The sequence below is a fragment of the Meles meles genome, chromosome 11 (assembly GCF_922984935.1).
Source record: "Meles meles chromosome 11, mMelMel3.1 paternal haplotype, whole genome shotgun sequence".
NCBI lineage: Eukaryota > Metazoa > Chordata > Mammalia > Carnivora > Mustelidae > Meles > Meles meles.
In genome coordinates, this window is record NC_060076.1 from 5,185,645 (window position 1) to 5,207,157 (window position 21,513).

Sequence of the window (21,513 nt, forward strand, 5' to 3'; positions counted from 1 at the left end):
TAAGGGAGGGGTCTTCATCTGTGCTGGGCTGTGGCTCCTCTGGTGAGGTGCGGTATGCCTGAGAAGTCTGCAAATGCCCAGAATATAGAGGACTGCAGAGGAGAACAACTGTACTGAACTAGTCCTCAAAATCTTTCCAAAAAATTATTTGTGATACAGTGCTTCCTTATTAATGCATTAAATATATGGTTCTTTTTTTTTATATATTTTATTTATTTGGCAGAGAGAGACGCACAGCGAGAGAGGGAACACAAGCAAGGGGAGTGGGAGAGGGAGAAGCAGGTTTCCCGCCGAGCAAGGAGCTCGATGTGGGGCTCGATCCCAGGACCCTAGGATCACGACCTGCGCTGAAGGCAGAGGCTTTAACCCACTGAGCCACCCAGGTGCCCTAAATATATGCTTCTTTATTAACACATTAAATAACAAGAACCAGGGGTAACTACTGTCATTTCAAAGTAGCGATATGTGTAAGCAACAATCACAACTGATAGATGACACAGAAATATCTGAGTTCCACCAGTGACAAAGTCACAAGCACCTCTAATATTACTGAGCTTTGTTGCCTACATTCTTAAAAAAAATGAAACACTAATTTTCAGTTAGAGGTCGATGAAATAAAGTTCTAATATTTCCCCATTAAAGGACATGGAGCCCCTGAATTCTATCCTAAACCCCAAGAGCCTTCCAGGTTCACAACTCCTACACTACAAATGTGGTTCAGCAGAAACCCCAGTGATCTGACAGGGAGAGGGGCCTAGACAAGAGGCTGCTATAAATCAGTGAGAAGTCCAAATCATGCAACTTTCTTTTTAAATAAATGCAGTTTTATCACACTTCCTACTTATGGGCATTATAAGCAGTAAGTTAAATAGGTTTCCAGAGAAACCTCCTTTATAAAATTAAAGAGTAAAAAGTGAAGTTATTTAAATTAGCCTAAGGTTTAACTATTTCCCCTGGAATCTGTTTACATTATAATGTTCCAAGCCAGTCAAGTTTAGAAAACAGAATTCTCCATGCTAACCTCTGTCTCTATCAGCAGTCCAAGTATTAAGCCTTTCTGAAAGGTACACAGTCCACTTCTATCAAAAAGTAATAAATAAATAAAATTCTCTATCACCTTCTAAGACTCTGTTCAAAGAAGGCTACAGTTCCTGGAGATGGAGCACAACAGAGACCGCAATAAAAGAACACCCCACCATCCTCAAACCACTCTGAACACGATGGTCACCCCTCCCCGACCCCCACCTCGTCCCAGCTAAGTTCACACCCACACTGTGGCCACTCTTCCTGCGAAATCTCCCTGGTGGGTCCCATCCTATCGCTGCCCCACCACACCCCAGGCTGGTCTCCCCTCTCCGACCCTGCCCTGCTCCACTCCAGCTCCACACCGCCACCAGAGGGGTCTTTCTAAAACGCACGCCTGACCAAGCAGCTCTCCGGTTAAAATCCCATGGGGACGGCGGCTGGCAGACGCAGAAGAGGAAGCCCAGGACGGCTCTGCCTGTCACTGGTCGGCCACTACTGGCCAGCAGGGTCGCCTGCGGCAACACAAGGAACAGAGAGGTCAAGTGCCTTACAGGGTCCCTGGCAGTCTGCAGATAACACAGCAGACACCGCTCCTGGCAGGTAAGGGGCTCTCAAGAGATGGCTGGGGTTGTCCTTCCTCCCACTGCCGCAGAAGTTCCAGCTCCTGAAGAGGGCCCAGAAGGCCCTTCAGGGGCTGGACTGGGGCCAGCTCCTCCCACAGCCCCCAGCTCCCCATACCTCTGGCGGCTTCCCCCACATAAACCCTGAGGCTGCCTCGCCTCGTGTGCACCCTGACAAGGGCCATTTACTCTCCCTGGAACGCCTTCCCGGCCGACTGACTCCCCCGCCTCCTACCTCGCCTACCTCTACTGAGCCTGACTGGTCCTTCCCCCTTCCTACCGCCTCACCCCCCGGGGAGAAGTTCCCCCCACCTCATCGGTGAGCAATCTGTAAGCCTGGGCTCCAGGGCGGACAAGCCTTGTTTAAACCTTAGTCCACCGTGTCTTGGAGTCATTACATCAGCAGCCTCTGTGTCCCCGCTGCACAACGGGGCAACAAGGGCATCTACCTAGCCGGGCTGGCAGGAGGACTCCATGCACATTGGATGCACAAAATTTCTGCACCAATGTCAAGTGTGGTACCTGATCGCAGGGCCCTGCACTGCGGGGCAGGTACTCCCTCATTTATTACTGTTCCCACAAAACCGTGGACTCCGGGCCAGAGCCCGGCTTTCCTACCCCAGTCTTCAAACCCCCCCCCCCCCCTTGTACGCGGCAGCGTGCACGGCACTGGCGGGTGTTTCTTCCAGGCAGCCGCTGCGCAGGACAGCCGGCACTTGTGTTCGGCAACAAGGTAAAAAATTAGGTCGTGACGCAAGAGTGCTGCTCAGTGATCTGTTCACCTGCAGTCAGAACGGCAGACAGACAGAAGGATGCAAACTAAAGACGCGTCACCAGGGAAGCTTTTGTGAAGCTCTCGGAAACGCAGCGATTTTTTAAAATGGAATGTAAACCATGGTTAAGATCCTACAACGAGGTACAACACACAAGTCCGCTTCTCTGTGCTTTCGGAAGAAACAGGGTCTGTTGCAGTCCCCGGCACAGGCAGACGCACCTCCATGCGCGTTCTGTCGGTGAGGGAGGCACGGTTCCCCGAGTCTCTGCACTGGCCCAGATTCAAACTGTCTGCACTGAGCCCGCTAACCGTACAAGCCTTTTTATTCTGTCACAGGCCATTTGCAGCAGACTGAAAGCCTCCCCCTCTGCCTGCCAGGCCTGGGATGGTTTGAAAGCATTCATTTCACATTTCCTGTCCTCCCTGAAAGGGTCATCAAGGACTCCCGGATCAGTTTAGACCAGACTCACTGAAGAAAAGGGGCCACCCGATGGCAGGTAACATCCCCAGAATGTCTCGGTAGCCATTATTATTCCTACTGCTAATCTCAGTGATTGAATGTGATCCAAACAAAGGTAGGCGTTCCAAAAATCAATGACTAATTCTATCCATGGCCCACTTTTAAAATCAATTTTAAGACACACGGTGCACAGTGCTATCAATGACATCTGAGCACGGGTAAGACTGATAAGGATTAGGTTTTGAAAGAGAATTTAAGAGCGAAGAGGTTCAAGTTTATGCAACCGAGTGTGAAAGAAGAGCGGCTGGTACTGACCCGTGGCTTCCTGAGGGCCAGGAATGTGCCGAGCACAGCGTCTGCACTGAACCCCAGGACCTACAAACAGACGCTCTCGTGACTACTGGAGAGGCCAGGCGACGGGAGCAGAGGTGAGGCTGCTCCTCCGTCTCTCCCTCAGCTTCCCGTGCCCCAGCCCGTCCACCAGTCTGCGTGGCTCCCATTCAGTCTCTCATACTTCTTTCTGTCTCAGAATCTGGCTTTCTTCCTTTCTCCCCTCTGGGTCTCTTCCTCTGCGGACCTCCGGCCATCCTCCCTCAGGCCCCTGTCCCCCCAGCCCTTCTCATCTGTGTTGTCTCTTTCTGGTTTCGGCTTTTCTCTGCCTCCCTCTCCTCCTTAATTCCCAAATGTCTCTCAGTCTCATTCATCTGTCTTCCCTGTCACCACCACCCAACACAGACAGCAGAATAAAGTACGTACGGTGTGGGTTAAGAAAGAAGGATCCGAAAGCCAACTTCAGAGAGCGACAACTGTCATCCAAGGGCAAAGTTAGCCTCTCACATGTCGGTAATTAGCTTTGGAACTATAACTTCACTAGGCAAGAAAACAAGATCGACCATAATGTGCTTTGTGTTTTTTTGTTTTGTTTTAACAAATATAACTTTGAGCCCAACTGACTATGAGAAGCGACTTAATCTGCCCTCTCTGAGGCTTGAACTCAGGACGTTCAGATCGAGAGTGACTCTCTGTCAGTTGCACTAAGAGGGCGATTTAAGATTGAGCATAATTTGGTCATTGTTCCAGCTGAGTATAGGTACAAGGAGTTTAATGGGCTATCTGCTTTTCTTACAGACTTAGAATTTTCCATTTAAAAAAGAAAAAAAAAAGATTTTGTAAATCTTTTAGTGTGTTTAATTATGACCCACTATTACATAGGAAAAGTTAAATTCTTCCAATATCCCATTTCATCTTTTCTAGTTTTATAGAGATACCACTGGCATAAAACATTGTATACATTTCAGGTGTACAACATAATAACTTGATACATGTCAATAATGTGAAATGATCAGTTACCACAGTAAGTGAACATCCTCACCACACAGCTGCAAATCTTCCCTATGATGACAACTTTGAAGATCTCCTCTCTCAGCAACTTTTTTTTTTTTTTTAAGATTTTATTTATTTGACAGACAGAGATCACAAGTAGGCAGAGAAGCAGGCAGAGAGAGAGAGGAGGAAGCAGGTTCCCTGCCGAGCAGAGAGGCGGATGCGGGACTCGATCCCGGGCCCCTGGGATCATGACCTGAGCCGAAAGCAGAGGCTTTAACCTGCTGAGCCACCCAGGCGCCCCTCTCAGCAACTTTCCAATCTACGACACACTACTGTCAACTAGTCATCATGTTGTACGATGTTGTCATCTATCTTCAAGCTTATCCGTAGACGATCTTCCCTGTTTCTATTGTTGATCAGTGATAACAATGGCAAAATTATGATGATTTTAGAACAAGGTAAGGAGTAGTATGAGATGTTCAGTTTTCGATATTTGGAGCTGCGGAAATACTGCCTCTGGAGGGAGTAAGATGCCAATCTTGAACCAATGGGATTTCTCCTTCCACAATGAAAACATTCGCCATGGGCGTAAGAAAGGATCAGAGGGAGGCAGGCCTTGCTGGCTCAGTCAGAAGAGCACATGTGACTCTTGATCTCACAGTTGTGAGTTCAAGCCCCATGCTGGGTGTAAACATTACGTAAATGAATAAAACTTACCAAAACAGAGAGAGAGAGAGAGAGACGATTAGAGAAAGGGAAGGTATCTTTCCTTAAAACCAATGACAGGAAGTATTAATTGTATGCACCAAAGCAAACTTGGAAACAAACGGTTTTATTAACAAGAAAAACCACGGGCAAGCTTCAGCTTATTTCTCTCATGACTTCAGGCAATGGAGAAACTGGCAATGCCAGCATTTTAGCTAAATATTTGTTTAAAATAACAGTTAATGTGCTATAATATCCTGCTCTTTGCAAGGCTCTGTGCTGAACAATTTAAACAAAATCTCTCGTGCAAATCTCCCAACTCAACAAGGTAGGGACTCCCGCGAGTTGATTTGAGAAATGAGAGCACCGCAGCTCCGAAAGCGGCATGCCTCAGATCCGCAGGCAAGCCTGGCTGGCAACCAGGCCCAGGCCGCGGGCTCGGCAGCCACAAGCCCCACATGAGACCGGGACTTCTGCAATGCCCTTACCGTAGAACAATCTGGACTCAGGGACATCTCAAAGAAACTGCATGTCAGTATAAATACAAATACTTAGCACTTTATTCGTTTCAAAACCTTCACTGGAATCCTCTCCCAGATCCTCAAAACAATCCTCTAAGGTGGGCCAGACAGAGGATGTTTGGTCTTTCTGCGTTAGAGATAAGGAAGGAAGCAGAAAAGCTGAGAGGTCAGACAAAAACTGGAATCTCCTGACTCTGGATTCAGAAGTAGTCCCAGCCAAAGTGACCTGGAGCCCTTCTCCTCCCCTCGTCTAGAAACCTCGTAGCGCTGGTGGGAGACCAGGGTGAGGATGTGTGTGAAGCGCTCAGTGCCGAGGCCTAGCACATCAGAAGCGCCCAACAGCTTGAATGTAACCTCAAATGAGAGGACTGGCTGGTGCTCTATTAGGCTCCTGAAAAAGCCTCACATTTTCTTTGTTACTAAACAAGGGAAGCCTGTGATGACCTCAGGAGAGAGTATTTAGAAAAAGAGCATGAGCTTCTCTGAAGCAGAAGTTCTGAACAGTTTATCTGTGTGGCTGGCACCACATAAAGCATTCGCCAGAAAGTGAACTGCTGAAAAGAAGCATTTAAAAGCAGGCCCTTAAAATAAGTTTACAAAGTTCAAAAAGAGTTCATTTCACAAGACACTACCTTTCGACTCCACATTACAGAACCAGCATGTCCATGTACAGAGTCACGCACAACGCACGCAAATACAGACACGAACAAAGAGAACTGGAAAAGAAGAGCAGATTCAAATGGCTAGTGTTCATGTTTTCTTCCACATCTCTACGGGGAAGAAATAACCAGAAAATTCAGGGTTTGAAGTAGACCTAAGGTTGTCAAGCTAAATGCGGTCATGGAGAAAGATGCTGCTATAAACATACATTTTCACGGAGGTGGGACACGAAACTCAAATGCTGTAAATACTTATTATATGCGCAGGATATTCCCAGAAGGATACACGAGAAACTGAGTGATTGCCTCTGGGTATAGGGAAACTGGATAGGAGACACAGTTACTTTCCACAAGATACCCTTTTAGAATTTATCATGTACAGCTATTTCAAAATACATTTAAAATTTTTACTTCTGCTGGTAAAGATCATTTTTATCAGTATTAATTTTCTAGGAAAGAGAATAACCTATTTCAGGCATTTGAGTGTTTCTTAAAGATACTATTTTAACATCCATGGAGAGTGCCAGAGATCACAGTCACAGTTAGTAAAGCACAGAAGAGCTAAAACTGGGCTCTTTGGAGCCAGAGAGCATGGGTTCAAATCCCGGCACCACTACTTGCTAGCTCTGGGACCTCAGGCAAGTTTCCTAACCTTCTGGTGAATTAGATTCTTCATCTCTAAAGTAGAAATAACCACAAGACCATCATGAGAAATAGGCGCACTAAATCTAAGACAGAATGCCCGAACACAGCTTGGCATACAATAAGCATTTAATTGTTTCTTTGACAGCCAGGACTGGGTAGCAAGTAGATGAGGGATCAAGTTGCGTTTAGGGCTGAACCCTCTTTGACAGAATGGAAAACTTGACCATATTCAATTCTCTGTGACCTGAGCTGCCTGAGCCCTGAGTGGGTGTCAATAAACACTGATTGATTGATTTAGGATGTCAGTAAAAACGGAAAGGCTGGATTACTTATCCAGATGTTGGCAATTGTTCTTCCCGAGAGACTAACAGCACGTCCAGTCTTCAAGAAACCATCACTGAGGTTTGTTAAATTCTCTCCACTTAAAAAACAGTAATTCCATTTACTTTCTCCAATTAAATACACCAGCAAAGTAAGGGAAACTCAGTAAGAACAGAGAATTCCTCCAGTGATTCCTTCCTAGATGCCACCGTAACCCAAGGCAGTCTGTGGTACCACAGCTGGGTTTTTCTGAGACTTGGGAGGCTGCATTATTTCAAGACAGGACAGAATAAGGCATTTAGGATTAGATAACCCTCCCCAAACCCCAATAATTACAGCAGCCAGGTACACACTAAATCTCCAGTTTACCCCAACAAACAAAACAGTATCACAGCTCTGCTGTGACCTAAACTTGCCTCCAGCTCTGCAACTACAAAACTCCGTTCTTCTCCAGCGCGAGGCGGTCCCGTCTGCAAAATGGAGATGATAATGCCTAACACTAACTCAATACAGATGTAAATGAGAATGTGTTGGGAATTTTGAGCAACTTGGAAAATAAGTGACGATTACTGAAGATGATTTTGGCCTCGGATGCCAACTTTTAGGGACAAATAAACCATCTCCTCCCTCCAAATGCTGGATTTTGTGAGCCTGCTCCAAAGCCCCAAATCCCCAACAGGGAAGGGGACGGATGGGTGTACACATACCGTGCAGCAAGGGCAAAGAGGTTTCACCCATCTCAACGGTGCTTAAGGTTTAAGTTGCTTATGTGACTCCAGGCAGGCCCTCAAGTCAGAAAGAAAAGAAAAAAAAAAGGTGCCCGGTGAGGGTTGTGGAGTAGATATATTAAAAAAAAGTTGTAAGAAAGGGAGGTAAAAGGGCACCTGGGTGGCTCAGTGGATTAAAGCCTCTGCCTTCAGCTCAGGTCATGATCCAGGGTCCTGGGATCGAGCCCCACATCGGGCTCTCTGTTCAGCGGGGAGCCTGCTTCCTCCTCCTCTCTCTCTCTCCCTCTCTCTCTGCCTGCCTCTCTGCCTACTTGTGATCTCTCTCTCTGTCAAATAAGTAAATAAAGTATTAAAAAAAAAAAAAGAAAGGGAGGTAAGACCATTTATGAGGGCTTCCTTGATTTCTCTTTCATTTTAAAAAGTAAAACATTACAACTTCATGGCACTATAGCAAAAATTCTACTCGTTTTAAAATGAGATTTATGTTTCTATTCCTATTTTAAGTCCTAAGTGGAAAGGACAAAAAAAGGCCAGCAAGAGTCTGTCTGGGATGATCAGTCCCTAAGTCAGATCGATTTCGTCCACTGGAAGCAACAAAATGAAAACGACCGAGCACCATCCCCACTTCACTCTCCCCCAACCCGTTGTAACGGGCACAGAAAAGGGAAGACAACAGGAAAGAAGAACACAGGGGCGAGAGAAGGAAAGTAGAACGGAAAGAAGGCAAAAGTAAGATGCCGCGGCTCCGCGCCTCATGGAGGGAACCTAACATGAGCTTCCCCTCCCCCGCCAAGTACTCTGGACTCATGCACAATGCCTTCCTAAAATCTGCAATTTCGCTTCCTCCCCGCCAACCCGAAAAGGGAGAATTCCTAAGACCTCTTCGTGGTCTGCAGATAACACTGGGTTGGGGTTGTGAGCGTGGGGTGTGGGGTAGAAAGATCGCTTGAAATTTCGTATCCATAAATGGTAGAGCCGTGTTCCTTTGTACACGATCCTTAATGAAAATCACATGTTTCACAAACACGGGTAGACCTTTTTTGACACATAATTCCCAATTAACGGTAGAAATTCCACAGCGTGGGCTCACAAGGCCGTTCGGGCCTGTGGAGTTCGCTTTCTCAAACTTTCTCGTGGAGAGCCGCGCGGCTGGGGCCCGGCGACATCGCCATCCCGGTCCCGGCGTGGGCTCTCCCGGGGTTAGGGCGCGAGGACAGGAGCCCCGCACCCTCCCACTCGGCCCGCAGCGCCCAGGCGCGGTCGCAGGAAAGACAGAGAAAGAGAGAGAGAGAGAGGGAGAGAAAGGGAAGGGGAAGGGAGGGCCAAGGAGGGAGAGAAGGGAGCGCGCGCGCGGGCGGGTGCGGCCCGGGAAGGCCCGACCCGTGGCCCCACCGCCGCCCTGACCCGCTCGGCGCCGGCCGGCACTTACCTTCCAGGTAACAGCTGGAGGACGAAGAGAGACCCTTCTTGGATTTGCAGCCCACCAACTTCAAGCAGATCTCCAACATTTTCGCGTGCCGGCGGCCTGGCGGCCGGCACCGCCCGGCTCCCTGCGCCGCGCGCTCAGGCCCGGCGCGCCCCGCTGGCCCCGCGCGCCCTCCCGCGCCCGGGCGGCCCCGCCACGCCGCCTCGCCAACGCCCCACGCGCCCGCCCATGGCCGCGGCTGCGTCTCGGTCTCCGGTCCGGACGCGCCAGTTAACAAAGGGCCCCGAGTCCGGCCCGCGAGGCCCGCCCCCGCCGCTGCTGCCGCCGCCTTAACCCTCTCCGCGCCGCGCCGGCCAGGCGGCCGCCCCACTCTTCCCGGCGATCGCAGGCCCACCCCGGCCCTGGCCCTCTGCGGGGGTCCCAAACGGCTTCTAAGTCAATAGGGGGGCTGTTTTCAGATGCAGCGTCGAGTGGTTTTCCACGTTGCTAAGTCCTAACGTCCCAAGAAAGACCCGGGCTCCTCGGGCTGCCGGGAGCGCAGGCCTGCTCAGCACCACCTTTGGAACCTCGAGTATCCCTGTGGCGAGATGCCCCCAACCTGCACTGTTTACAGCGGAACAACGCTGGTGCGCGGGGCTTTGGCAAACCCTGCGTCCCCAAAATGTTGGTGAATAATGCAAATTCCTCTGCAGTTAACAATACTGGTTTCATTTAAGTTCACTGAGTTTACAGTGATTAAGGCTAACTCAGTGGGTGTATAAAGAATGAATAATCAGAGAGCTAGAACCCACATGACAACCCCCCCCAAGGTATGCGAGACCGTTGTCAAATCATACATTCATACAAGGAGGTGGCTGGAAACGGATTAAGTAAGTTCGAATTCCAACATAATTTCTGATTGTAAGTAAAGGCAATCCAGCTTTCGGGACAAGAACCCACCAGAGGCAGGGCCCACGTTCCCGCTTTGTCTTGTTTTCTTCATGAGGAAACTTTTTTCCTTGTTTGGTAAATGCCATGGGTACTATTATTTAAAACCCATTTCACTGCTGTATAGGGCTGAAATCTTTAGAATTCTGATTAGGACTGATAATATACATTATTATACATAAAATTACAATAATCACAAGTGTATTACTTGGCATAAAGCCAGAAATCTAGATCGGTGGGAAATAACAGGGAACCCAATCACACCAAATCATTTAATAAAAATCAGATATATTTCAATAACAATAAGAAAAGGAATTTATTTAACAAATATTTATTTAACAAAGAGTGTCAGATAACCACAACAGAAAAATTACTGTAGCTCGGGGCGCCTGAGTGGCTCAGTGGGTTAAAGCCTCTGCCCTCAGTTCAGGTCATGATCTCAGGGTCCTGGGATTGAGCCCCACATCGGGCTCTCTGCTCAGTAGGGAGCCTGCTTCCTCCTCTCTCTCTCTGCCTGCCTCTCTGCCTACTTGTGATCTCTCTCTGTCAAATAAATAAAATCTTTAAAAAAAAATTACTGTAGCTCACATCTTAGAACACATCGATAACGAGAGAGAATTGGTACTGAGACCTTACTGTGTGTCAGACACTTATGAGAAACATGTTCCATTCACTACAACACCGCATCTGCACAATGATCCTGTGAGGAAAAGAGAATCACTTCCCAATTCTTCAGGTAAAAAACCCGACAAGAGAAGTCACGCGCCCTGCCCAAGGCACCTTAGTTGGAAACCAACCCTGCTTTGCCCAGTTCCAAGGATCAGGCTCCTGACCAGTGGATGACACAGCCCCCTCCCATCAATAATAAGTTCCAAGTAGATTAAAACCTTGGATGTCTGGGGATGCCTGGGTGGCTCAGTTGTTAAGCATCTGCCTTCGGCTCAGGTCATGATCCCAGGGTCCTGTGATGGAGCCCTGCATCGGGCTCCCCGCTTCTCCGTCTCCCACTCCCCCTGCTTGTGTTCCCTCTCTTGCTGTCTCTATCTCTCTGTCAAATAAATAAATAAAATCTTTACAAATAAATAAATAAATAAAACCTTGGATTTCCGTATCTTCAGTTAAATAGCTAACATCATGTATTTCAGAGCAGGGCTGATTAAGAGACCCTGTCTGTGAGTGGTCATCCCCGGAAGGCAAGGCTGGACTCATGTGTATACCTTCCAGCCTGTCGTGTAACAACAGAAATCTGGGTATCTTGGAGTGGCGAAGGAACAAGATCTTCATATAGGTCTGCCAAATACAGCACGTCAAAATTCACAATTGGACTGGACGGGACCAGTGTACATCACAGGGGCTCTCAGCAAGGGCATCCTCAGCTCTTCGAGGGTGTCCGACCACATTCTGATCAATGTACAATATGTGTCTGTCCTGCAGCTGAGTGGACCTAGGTATGGCTAGTGCTGTGGTACCAGCTCAGGGCTCATGAGCCCCTAAGAAGGCCAGTCCAGGAAGTAGGGATGCAGTTCCCACCACGTGGAGACACAAAGTGACAAGTGCACCAACTGGATGCGATCCAGGTTCTGGGAGGCACTGTCACTCTGCTAGAGAGCCGGCAGGTAGGGACAGCTGACTTGTTTAGTGTTGTCTTAAAACTTTCAAACTCCACGTGTAAAGCCAAAAATAAAATTCAAAGAGGGCCACCAGTACAAGCTGAAAAATACAGTAGATCTGTTTTGGTGCCATTCCGGAAAGTTCAAGGGCTTTGGACCAAACGACAATAAAGTCTATCATTGATACAGCACTCCAGATGTAAAGAACTATATCTAAATTGGCAGTTTAATGCCAAGAATCATACACTGACAGGGATTTTTGCGGCTCTAACCATATCCTCAAATACTATCAGTTAATACAGGCCCAGATATTTGTTTGCATGTCCTCTACTTTATACTGGATGTAAGTTTATTTTAAAAAGCTAATGACTATTACTAATATTCTCTTCTTGAGTCTACAATGACTTTATCCTCTTAAGTCCTCTTAAAATGAGTAATGCTTATAAACTGTGTCCAAATCTTTTAAATTTTAGTTATAAAACCATGCATGAACAGGCCTGGCAAAACACGGAATTAGCAACAAGGAATTCTGAAAATTTTGCCAAACTGTACAGTACCATATCAAACTGTTCTTTCCAGATCCAGCTTTTGATGGTTTTGAAACTCATTTGCAAGATACAAAAAGCACTGTTACAAGTAAATAAAGGAGAGCCTCAATCTTTTTGCTAGAATGAGAAAAGGCCCAAGAAAGCTGCCCCTTAAGCAACCTTAAACCCACAGGCATTAACTTAAACAAGCAAAGAAATGAAAAAGACTGTGAACTAACTTGTTTGTTCTGTTGCATTCAGTTTGGGAAAGAAACAGATGTTTACTATGCGCCTGATTTCTGCCAGGCACAAGGTCACAACAACTCCATTTCACAGGTAAGGAAACTTGAGGGGGCGGGGAGAGAGTTCTAAGTTCACACAGCCTGAAAGCAGTATGGTCCAAAGCCCCTGACCTTTCCAAAATGGCACATCATTTTCAATTTAAGTGGAAAGATAATATAAGCAAAGCTAGAGGATGAAATAAAAATCATTAACTGTTGGGAAAAATGTTTTAAAAGAAAACAATTCAGAGAATTAGAACTATTTAAAAATATTTTTAAATGTATTAAGAAAGAATGAATTTAGGGCCTTAATTAAAGTATGTGCTCTGAGCCATATTTCTGAAAGTATAGTTCATGGACTTTTTAGGAAAAAATTTTATTTACTTGTTTGAGGGGAGTAGGGAGAGAGAGCAAGTGCACACGAGAGCAGGGGAAGGGGCAGAGGGAGAGAGAGAACCCCAAGCCGACTCCATGCACAGCACGGAGCCAGAGGTGGGGCTTGATCTCACAGGTGCCCCTGTGGATAACCTATTTTGAATCACCTGGGACACTCTCTTAAAAGGCACACTCTTGGGGGTGCCTGGATGGCTTAGTCAGTTAAGTGTCTTGACTCTTGGTTTCAGCTCAGTCATGATTTCAGGGTCATGGAATTGAGCCCCCGCTTCGTGCTCCCCCCTGGGCTGGAGCCTGCTTGGGATTCTCTCCCTCTCCCTTCCACTCTGCCCCTCTCCTTGCCCACACAGCCATGAGCGAAGGCGCACACTCTCTCTCTCAAATAAATAAATAAATAAATAAATCTCTACCCCGAAATAAATAAAGAAATAAAATAAAATGCAGACTCCTGGTTTCTCTTCTAGCCTTTAGAATCAGAACACACAGAATGGGCTCCACCTTAACAAGTTCCCCAGAGGATCTGTGTGCATACTCAAGGTTGAAAACCACTACGTTTTAGAAGAGAGAAGAGTTGCTTCTTATTTTCACCAGGAATAGGACAAACAGGAATGGCTATTTCTAAAATTTTTTCCTTTAAAGGCAATTTTTTCTTTATATATTTTTAAAGATTTTATTTATTTGAGAGAGAGAGAGTGAGCAAGCATGAGCACGGGAAGGGCAGAGGGAGAGGGTGAAGCAGACTCCCCACTGAGCAGGGAGCCCCACAACGGGCTCAATCCCAGGACCCTGGGATCCTGACCTAAGCCGAAGGCTTAACTGAGCCACCTAGGTGTGTCCCTAAAGGCAATATGTTTGAACCTAAGAATTGTATAATTCTAGAACAAGTTACCAAAAGAGGACGCTTCTCTTAAGATTTTAGGCAAAAGAAATTTTTTTTTAAGTTTGGAGTTCAGTCCTATTTAAAAAGGGGAGCTAAAGTGGGTTAAGGGACAGAGACAGGAAGCCTGCCATGTGGCCTGGTTTGGGACCCCCCCAGGATGTGACTGACGCCTCTACCATTTCCACCCCAGCCAATAACTCTGGGGTGGAGGGTGTGGAAAGCAAACATCTTGAGGCACGTACACGCTGTTTCACGTGCACCTGCCAAAAAGCCCACTTGCTCTGACTCTGCAAACACTCTCCAGTGAGTGCCCGCTGGGTTCTCTGGCTCTGCGTGTCCAGCATGTGTCCAACTGAAGGGAAAGGAGGCTCAGAAGAGCGTATCAGTCACATCCATTCTGGCCACTGTATAAGGACACTCATGTATCTCTTTGTCTCGTAAGTGTTCGGGAAGATCGAACGACCGGGGGGTTGAGTGTCATGAAGGCCTGCTGACTCTGGCCTGGGTGCGGCGGAGGCTGGGTGAGCTGCGTCGGGCAGCCTGGCTCTCAAGCGCACCTCTGCCACGCGCGGCGGTGGCCTGGGCAAGTGACTTCAGCTCCCAGAGCCTCCACTGTCTCAGCTGTCACACTGGGGGCGGCTCTCTCTCACAGGGTTATGAAGATTAGGAACAACATATGGAAGGGGCTCCGTAAACAGTAGCTATGGTTGTTTCCAAAAGAGCCCTCTTACAGATCAGATGATGGCCTGGGTTCCTGCCTAAGTCTTACTGGGACTAAGTCAAGAGCTAAAATTAACAAATGTGATATGTGAAAATGATTCCAGAAAGCACAGTCTGAGGGAGTGAAAGTAGTCTGGAGGTTTTCCAAGGGACAAGGAATCCATTTATTTTATTAGGGGAAAGAAACACTAGCTATGGAATAGGACTAGCAACTACGATCGAAATGTCATGGAGTCCCACCTTTCATCGTGCAGCCAGGGACTGCAACCACAGCTTGGTGGCAAATCACCAATCCCACACCCCACGTCTTTAATGGGGGCCTGCTTCAGGCCGAGGGCTTGACGAGCTAGCAGCACACAGGACTGTCTTCCAGGTAACACTGACTGTTTTGTTAGTTCCCTTGGTACTTCCAGAGCCACACTTCTCAGCTGGAGGCCAAACCTGAACTGTCTTCCAGTAAAACTACTTTCTAGAAAAAGCTCATTATAGTAAGACTCTACTGCATGTTTATAATTAACAAGTCAAATATAACTATTAAACTAACTTTGCTCTAAGAGGAAGCTAATTTATTATTGGTATGCCCATTTTATTTTTTATTAATTTTAATTTTTGTCTTATACCAAGGTTAAAAATCAAATAGCACTTAAGTTTTGTAACGAACACAGCAAACCCCTGACGCCATCCCCAAGCCTCCTGCTCTTGAGGCAGGCAGCCTCCTTCAGATTTCTAACTAATATCCTCATGTTGTTGTTTCTGGAATCATCAGCTCTCCACATTATATATTGACTTATTACAATAGTATCCCAACCTCCCTAAACAGTAAAATCATGATTTTGGGTTAAGTCAATGGTCAGTGTTTACATTGCTGTGATTATGTAAATATTGTTCACTGTTCTGTCAATAATATACTATGCATGTTTCCTTTATTTATCTTAGAGATACTAATTGCCTTAATTTTTTTTTAAAGATTTTATTTATTTGACAGACAGTGAACACAAGTAGGCAGAGAAGCAGGCAGAGAGAGAGAGGAGGAAGCAGGCTCCCTGCTGAGCAGAGAGCCCGATGCCTTGATTTGTTTCATTTGGTTAATCTCCTACACATCTATTACTATTACCCCCCAAATATTTCAAAGATCCGTCAAACACCTAGTAGTATTTTTTCCAAATATTAAAACACTTAAAATGTTCCCAGTTCTATTTATTTTTATTTTTAAAAATATTTTATTTATTCATTTATTTGGGAGAGAGAGAGAACGTGCAAGGGGGAAGAAGGAGAGGCAGAGGGACGAGCAGACTATGTGCTAAGCATGGAGCCCAATGTGGAGTTTGATCCTATGACCCCGACATCATGACCTGAGCTGAAACCAAGGGTCATATGCTCAACCAGCTGAGCCACCCAGGTGCCCCCTCAGTTCTATTTACTGACTTCCATCCTCGTTTTGCTGGAATACATTGTCCAGTGGCTTCCTGAAAGAAAGAGGGGGAGGGAGGGTACGTTCCAAAAAATGCCTTTCTTTTATCCTACTCTGACAGTTTGGTTGGGTATATAGAACTCTAGGTTAAAATTAATTTTTCCCAGTTAATTTTGAAGATTTTTCTCCACTAGCTTCTAGTTTCTAGTATTGTTTAGAAACGCAATTCCACTCTGACTCTTGATCCTTTCGATATGAAGCTGTTTTTCTCTTTAGAAGCTTTGGAGTATCTTCTAATACTCTTGGTGTTCTGAAATTTCACAATGGTACAGCTGGGAATGAGTCTTGAATCATGTTGGCACTCAGGAGCTAAACCAATTCAAAGATTTAAGTCATTTAGCTCTGGAGAACACTCTGAGGATTTCCCTGATGCTATCGCCTCAGTTTTCCTCTATTTTCTTTTGGCTCTCTCCTTCTAGAATTCCTATCAGATGGATACTGAAGCCCTGGGACTGAGCTCCCAATTTTCTTATCCAGGCTCTCTCACTGTCCACGTCTTTTCTTTACGTACTGCTTCCTGCAATAGCGTGTATTCTGAGTCTTCTGTTGAATTTTAAAATTTGGCTATAATGTTCTCAATATTAAAGAGCTCATTATTATTCTGATGTTCTCATTATTCTATTATTGTGATTATTTTTATTAACACTTGCTTGATGTTTGCAATATATCTCTCTGAGCACAGCAAAGACTAATTCTTCTGGACTTTTCTTCTGTTTTCTGTATTGTCTTTATTTCAACCAAGTTGGTTTTTTTTTTGTTTTTTTTTTTTTTCCTGCGAATGTTTTACCTTTTACCTGCTGGAGACTCTTCTCTAATGTTTAGAGAAATCTGCTTGTCCATTCATCATAAATAAATGAGGAACTACATGGCGAGGCCCAACCGGAGGACTTCAGTAAGGAAAGGTGGTGAGCTCACTTTTCCATCAAGAGAATCCCCAATGTTCGTACCTGTAGGGCTTTTTCTAGGGCCATTCACTTTTGTTTGTTTGTTTGTTTTTCCCAGAAAAGAAATTTCGCATCTCCTCTCTGTTAGGGCCCTGGCTGACAATTATTAGAGGGTGGAGAATCTCACTATTCAGTAGGCAGTCTTTAAAAAAAAAAATCTGCTCAGGGCACCTGGCGGGCTCAGTAGGTAGAGCACACTTGACTCTTGATCCTGGGGTGAGTTCAAGCCCTCTGCTGAGTGCAAAGCTTACTTTAAAACAAAACAAAACAAAACAACTTGGGGCGCCTGGGTGGCTCAGTTGGTTAACGTCTGCCATTGGCTCAGGTCTAAGCCCCACCCTCGTCAGGCTTCCAGCTCAGGAAGGAGTCTACTTCTCTCTCTCTCTCCCTCTGACCCTTCCTATCGTTCATTCTCTCTCTCCCTCTCTCTCTCCTTCTCTGTCAAATAAACAAATAAAATCTTAAAAGAATAAATTTTCTTTTGCTCATTCCACTGCTTTCACCCCCTTGGCTTATTTGTATCCGTGGTCGGGGGAAGGCCCCTGAGTGAGAGCCTCCGTAGAGCACTTTGTCAATGTAACACTCCCAGCCTCAACAGGAGGGAAGGAGAGGTGCTCATCTGCTGTACGGAGTTGGGGAGCAGCGTGAACCTGAATACTCCTTTTACCTACTTTCAACTGATCCCCTCGATTCAGTTACAGGCCTCACCACTCCCTTCTTCATGTAGTACTAACGCCTCTAACGTCCATTTTCTTCTCAGGACCTTACAAGCACACTGGCTCACGTCTAGTGTCTCTCTCAGAAGAGGTAAGGGTTCAGTTTGCTTTTGACTGCCTTCCATTTTCAAAAATGTGTTCACTTTTCTTATCCTCTTATCCTTTTGCCCTTATGAATTTTCACTTAGGAAAAAATACCTTTATTATCATTTCAGTAGAGCTTTGGGAGCAAATGGAGATAAAAAGAGGTCTTCCGTCTTTAATCATCTTTCATCAGAATCTATTTCGCCCATTTTATAGACGAGACAACTGAGGCACCGACAGATTAAATAATGTGCACAGGGTCTCAGAGCACGGTATGGCAGAGCAGGAAAAGAACCCAGATCTCCAAACTCCCTTGTTAGATTTTTTCCATTGTATCACCCCCACTAGGCAGGTACCCATAATCAAGAACTGACAGACCAGTTTCAGGACACCAGGCTGCAAAACTATTTTAAAATTTGCGGCACACTACAGGTCTCAAACCGTAATACTGCTGCTGGTGAAGATGCAACCAAATCCTGAATTCCGAGACCCAGTTAAATCCACTTACAAGTTAAGTTAGAAACAGATATACAATTAAAAACAAAAAATAGTTTAGGATAATTCGTATTAAACAATAAATGCTTTAATTCAACTCAAAGAAGTTTCAAACATTTTCGTGAATTGTCTCCGTCCCTTTACTTTGGTTAACTTACAAAAGGAATGACAAAGAATTTTATTTTAAATCCCTAAAACTCTTGTTTGCCTTTAATTTGAATATTGAATAAAGATTATAATATCTATAAAACAAATAAAACAATAGCAATGTTGCAACAATCAAAATGCTTCAGACTATCATCCGGAGAGTAAGGTACCCTGAAGCGCACTTGGGCGGAAACACTGATAAAGGAACAAATACGGAACAAAAACACCCAGCACTGGCTATTTATAAGCAAGACTGCTTTTACTTCCAGATGCTGCTTTTGGCTTTCATAGCTTTGCTCACTTTGACCTGGGAAACCAGTGGTTAATTCCCCCTCTCTCTAAGACTGAAAGAATCTGGCCCTCGGTGAGCAGGCCTGGGAGATCACATTACTTGGGGGTGGGGGAGGCAGGCAGCTGGAGGGAGTGTAGAGAGAAGGGCCAGTAGGGAAGGAAAACACGTCGTCTGAACCTCCCCACAGGGCAAGGCCCTGCAGGGATCAGGAGGTTCCCAGAGGGGCGGGTGTTTATCCAGGTTATCTCTGGGGCAGCTGACAGGGGCTATGCAAGTATGGGCTCCTTCAGCATTAAGACCCTCTCAGCAGCCTAGAGCTGCGCCTGGGAAAGGCAAATTTCTCGGTAACTGTTAGTGAGGATGAAAAACTGGAAATGAAACACTGGAGGAGTTTTATGTTTGTTTCTTCAAAACATTCAGCAGCAATTTGTTTTGTTGTCAAGGTTTTTGAACGCACATAAAGGACTAATGGGTCCAGAAGCTTTCTCCCTACGCGTGTTAGAAATCACTGTTGTCCTTCGAGAAGCAATGGCGTCTCCAAATGAAACGGTGCTGCCTCTTCCTCCTACAGCGCCAGACTCCGCGCACTAATCCGGAGCTACATGTGAACCAGAGATCGGCTACAGAGAACACCGGAGCAACGACGGGTTAAGTGGCCCTGTGGTGATGTCAGGAGGAAAGAGTCACTTGAAAAAGAAAATGACAAAGAGTTCTGCTCCCAAAGTCCATTGGCAGAAACCACCTGACTGCTCCCCTATTGACCAGCCCGTGTACAAGCTCTACATTCAACAGAGCAACTCCCAAATCGGATTGAACCGCTAAGTTCATTTTCACAGTTCCTAAGCAATAATAATTCATATTTCTGACTATTTCAGCAGGAAAAGCATTCTGATGCAATTAAAAAACAATAGTAAAAGTGAACTCCTCAATAAGGGTTAGGCCAATAACTACACATACCAGCTAGACTTTCTCTGAGGAAAAACGAATGGGAATCCCACACAGAGTAGTTTCAGCAATCCCCAAGCCAAAAATGGTCCCTAACATCTGTTCTCCTCTCTTACCTTCTACCCTTAAGTTTTAGACCTTAACCTTAGTTGTAGATGCACACATGGCCCCACAGTAAAGACTACATTTCCTAGTGTCTCTTGTACCTCAGATTTACCGTGTCACTTAAGTTTTAACCAACGGTACGTGAACAGAAATAATACATGCCTCTTTCGTTCTTTTTAAAATTTATTTATTTGACAGAGATCACAAGTAGGCAGAGAGGCAGGCAGAGAGAGGGGGAAGCAGGCTCCCCGCTGAGCAGAGAGTCCGATGCGGGACTTGATCCCAGGACCCTGAGATCATGACCTGAGCCGAAAGCAGCAGCTTAACCCACTGAGCCACCCAGGCACCCTTACTTGCCTCTTTCTTAAAAGGAACGGGCAGCCCCCCTTCTACTTCCCACTCCCTGCACAAGAACAGGACAGCTGGAGTGGCCATTTGGAACTGAGGGAGAAGGTGTCTGACCCATGTAGTCCGACTAGTAGTAGTAGGAGATCCAGGAGTATACTAGAGGACCCAGTAGCCGGGACCACTACTGTTAGCCTGTTGCAGAGGAGGGAGATGAACATCCAGCTTTGTCTAAAGCTGCCAGTATTCTGCATGTTAGAACAGCCACATAGTCTTTATCGTGATATTAAAATTCCAGTTTTAATTCATAGAAAGGAAGCATTTCTAAATCAGTTATTTCTTTTCTTTATCTATCAAAAACTGTTAACTGGAAAGCAAGCATTGGAAACAGTCTCACAGTCTTTAGAAAATGAGGATGTATCTTACTTAAATAATCGGCATAAAACACGCAGCTCCATGTCCAGCTCATAATGAGCACTCAAATATCACATGTTAATTATTATTAACCCTTCCACAATCTCTGGTCCTGGGGTAAGGAAGATTAAAAAATTCCTCCGTTCTACCACAGAGCTGATAAAGACCTTGTATCGAGAATACAGACTCTTATCACTCAATAATACGACAGTATACCAACCAAATAAAAAAGGGGTAAAGGATTTTTAATTGATGTCACAGAAGAAGAAATACGAATGGCCAATAAGCACATGAAAAGATGCTCGGTATTGGGGCGCCTGGGTGGCTCAGTGGGTTAAGCCTCTGCCTTCAGCTCAGGTCGTGATCTCAGGGTCTTGGGATCGAGCCCCACATCAGGCTCTCTGCTCAGCGGGGAGCCTGCTTACCTCCCTCTCTCTCTCTGCCTGCCTCTCTGCCTACTTGTGATCTCTGTCAAATAAATAAATAAAATCTTTAAAAAAAAAAAAAGATGCTTGGTATCCCTGGTCATTCAAGAAATGGAAACTAAAACCACAAAGAGATACACTAAAATCAGACAGACAAAACCAAGTGTTGGTGAGGATATGGAGAAACCGGAGCCCTCGTACACTGTGGGTGGGAATGTAGAACTGTAGGGCTGCTCTGGAAAAGAGCTTGGCAGTTTCTTAAGAAGCTCAACACAAACTTACTTTCCAAGACCCAGCAATTCTACTCTTAAGAATCTCCCCCAGAGAACTGAAGACACAAATCCACACAAAAACCTGTTCCTGAGTGTTCACGGCATCAATAGCCTTCACGGCCAAGAACTGAAAATCATGCAAATGTCCTTCAGTTGGTGGATGGATGAAACAAATGTAAGTCCGAAGACGGGAGGAGTACACAACAGTGAAAAGGAATGGCGTGCTGTCATGTGTTGCAATATACTGCCTCAGAAACGCGCCGTGAAGTGGAAGAACCCCACCACGAAGACCAAATAGCGCATGATCC

The 21,513-nt window shown here is 45.8% G+C and overlaps 1 protein-coding gene across 2 annotated transcripts in view; it reads right to left on the bottom strand.

Moving 5' to 3' along the window:
- The window catches only part of ABL1 (ABL proto-oncogene 1, non-receptor tyrosine kinase), a 137,467-nt gene that overhangs the window by 36,826 nt on the left and 79,128 nt on the right, over nt 1-21,513 (bottom strand). Inside the window, exon 1 of one of the 2 annotated variants that reach the window (XM_046022387.1) lies at nt 9,216-9,429. The exons of the other annotated variant lie outside the window; for it this stretch is intronic. Within the exon in view, the coding sequence (XP_045878343.1) occupies nt 9,216-9,294 (79 nt within the window). The 5' untranslated portion in view covers nt 9,295-9,429. Of the gene's footprint in view, nt 1-9,215; nt 9,430-21,513 lie in introns of those variants that run through there. 2 annotated transcript variants of the gene reach the window in all.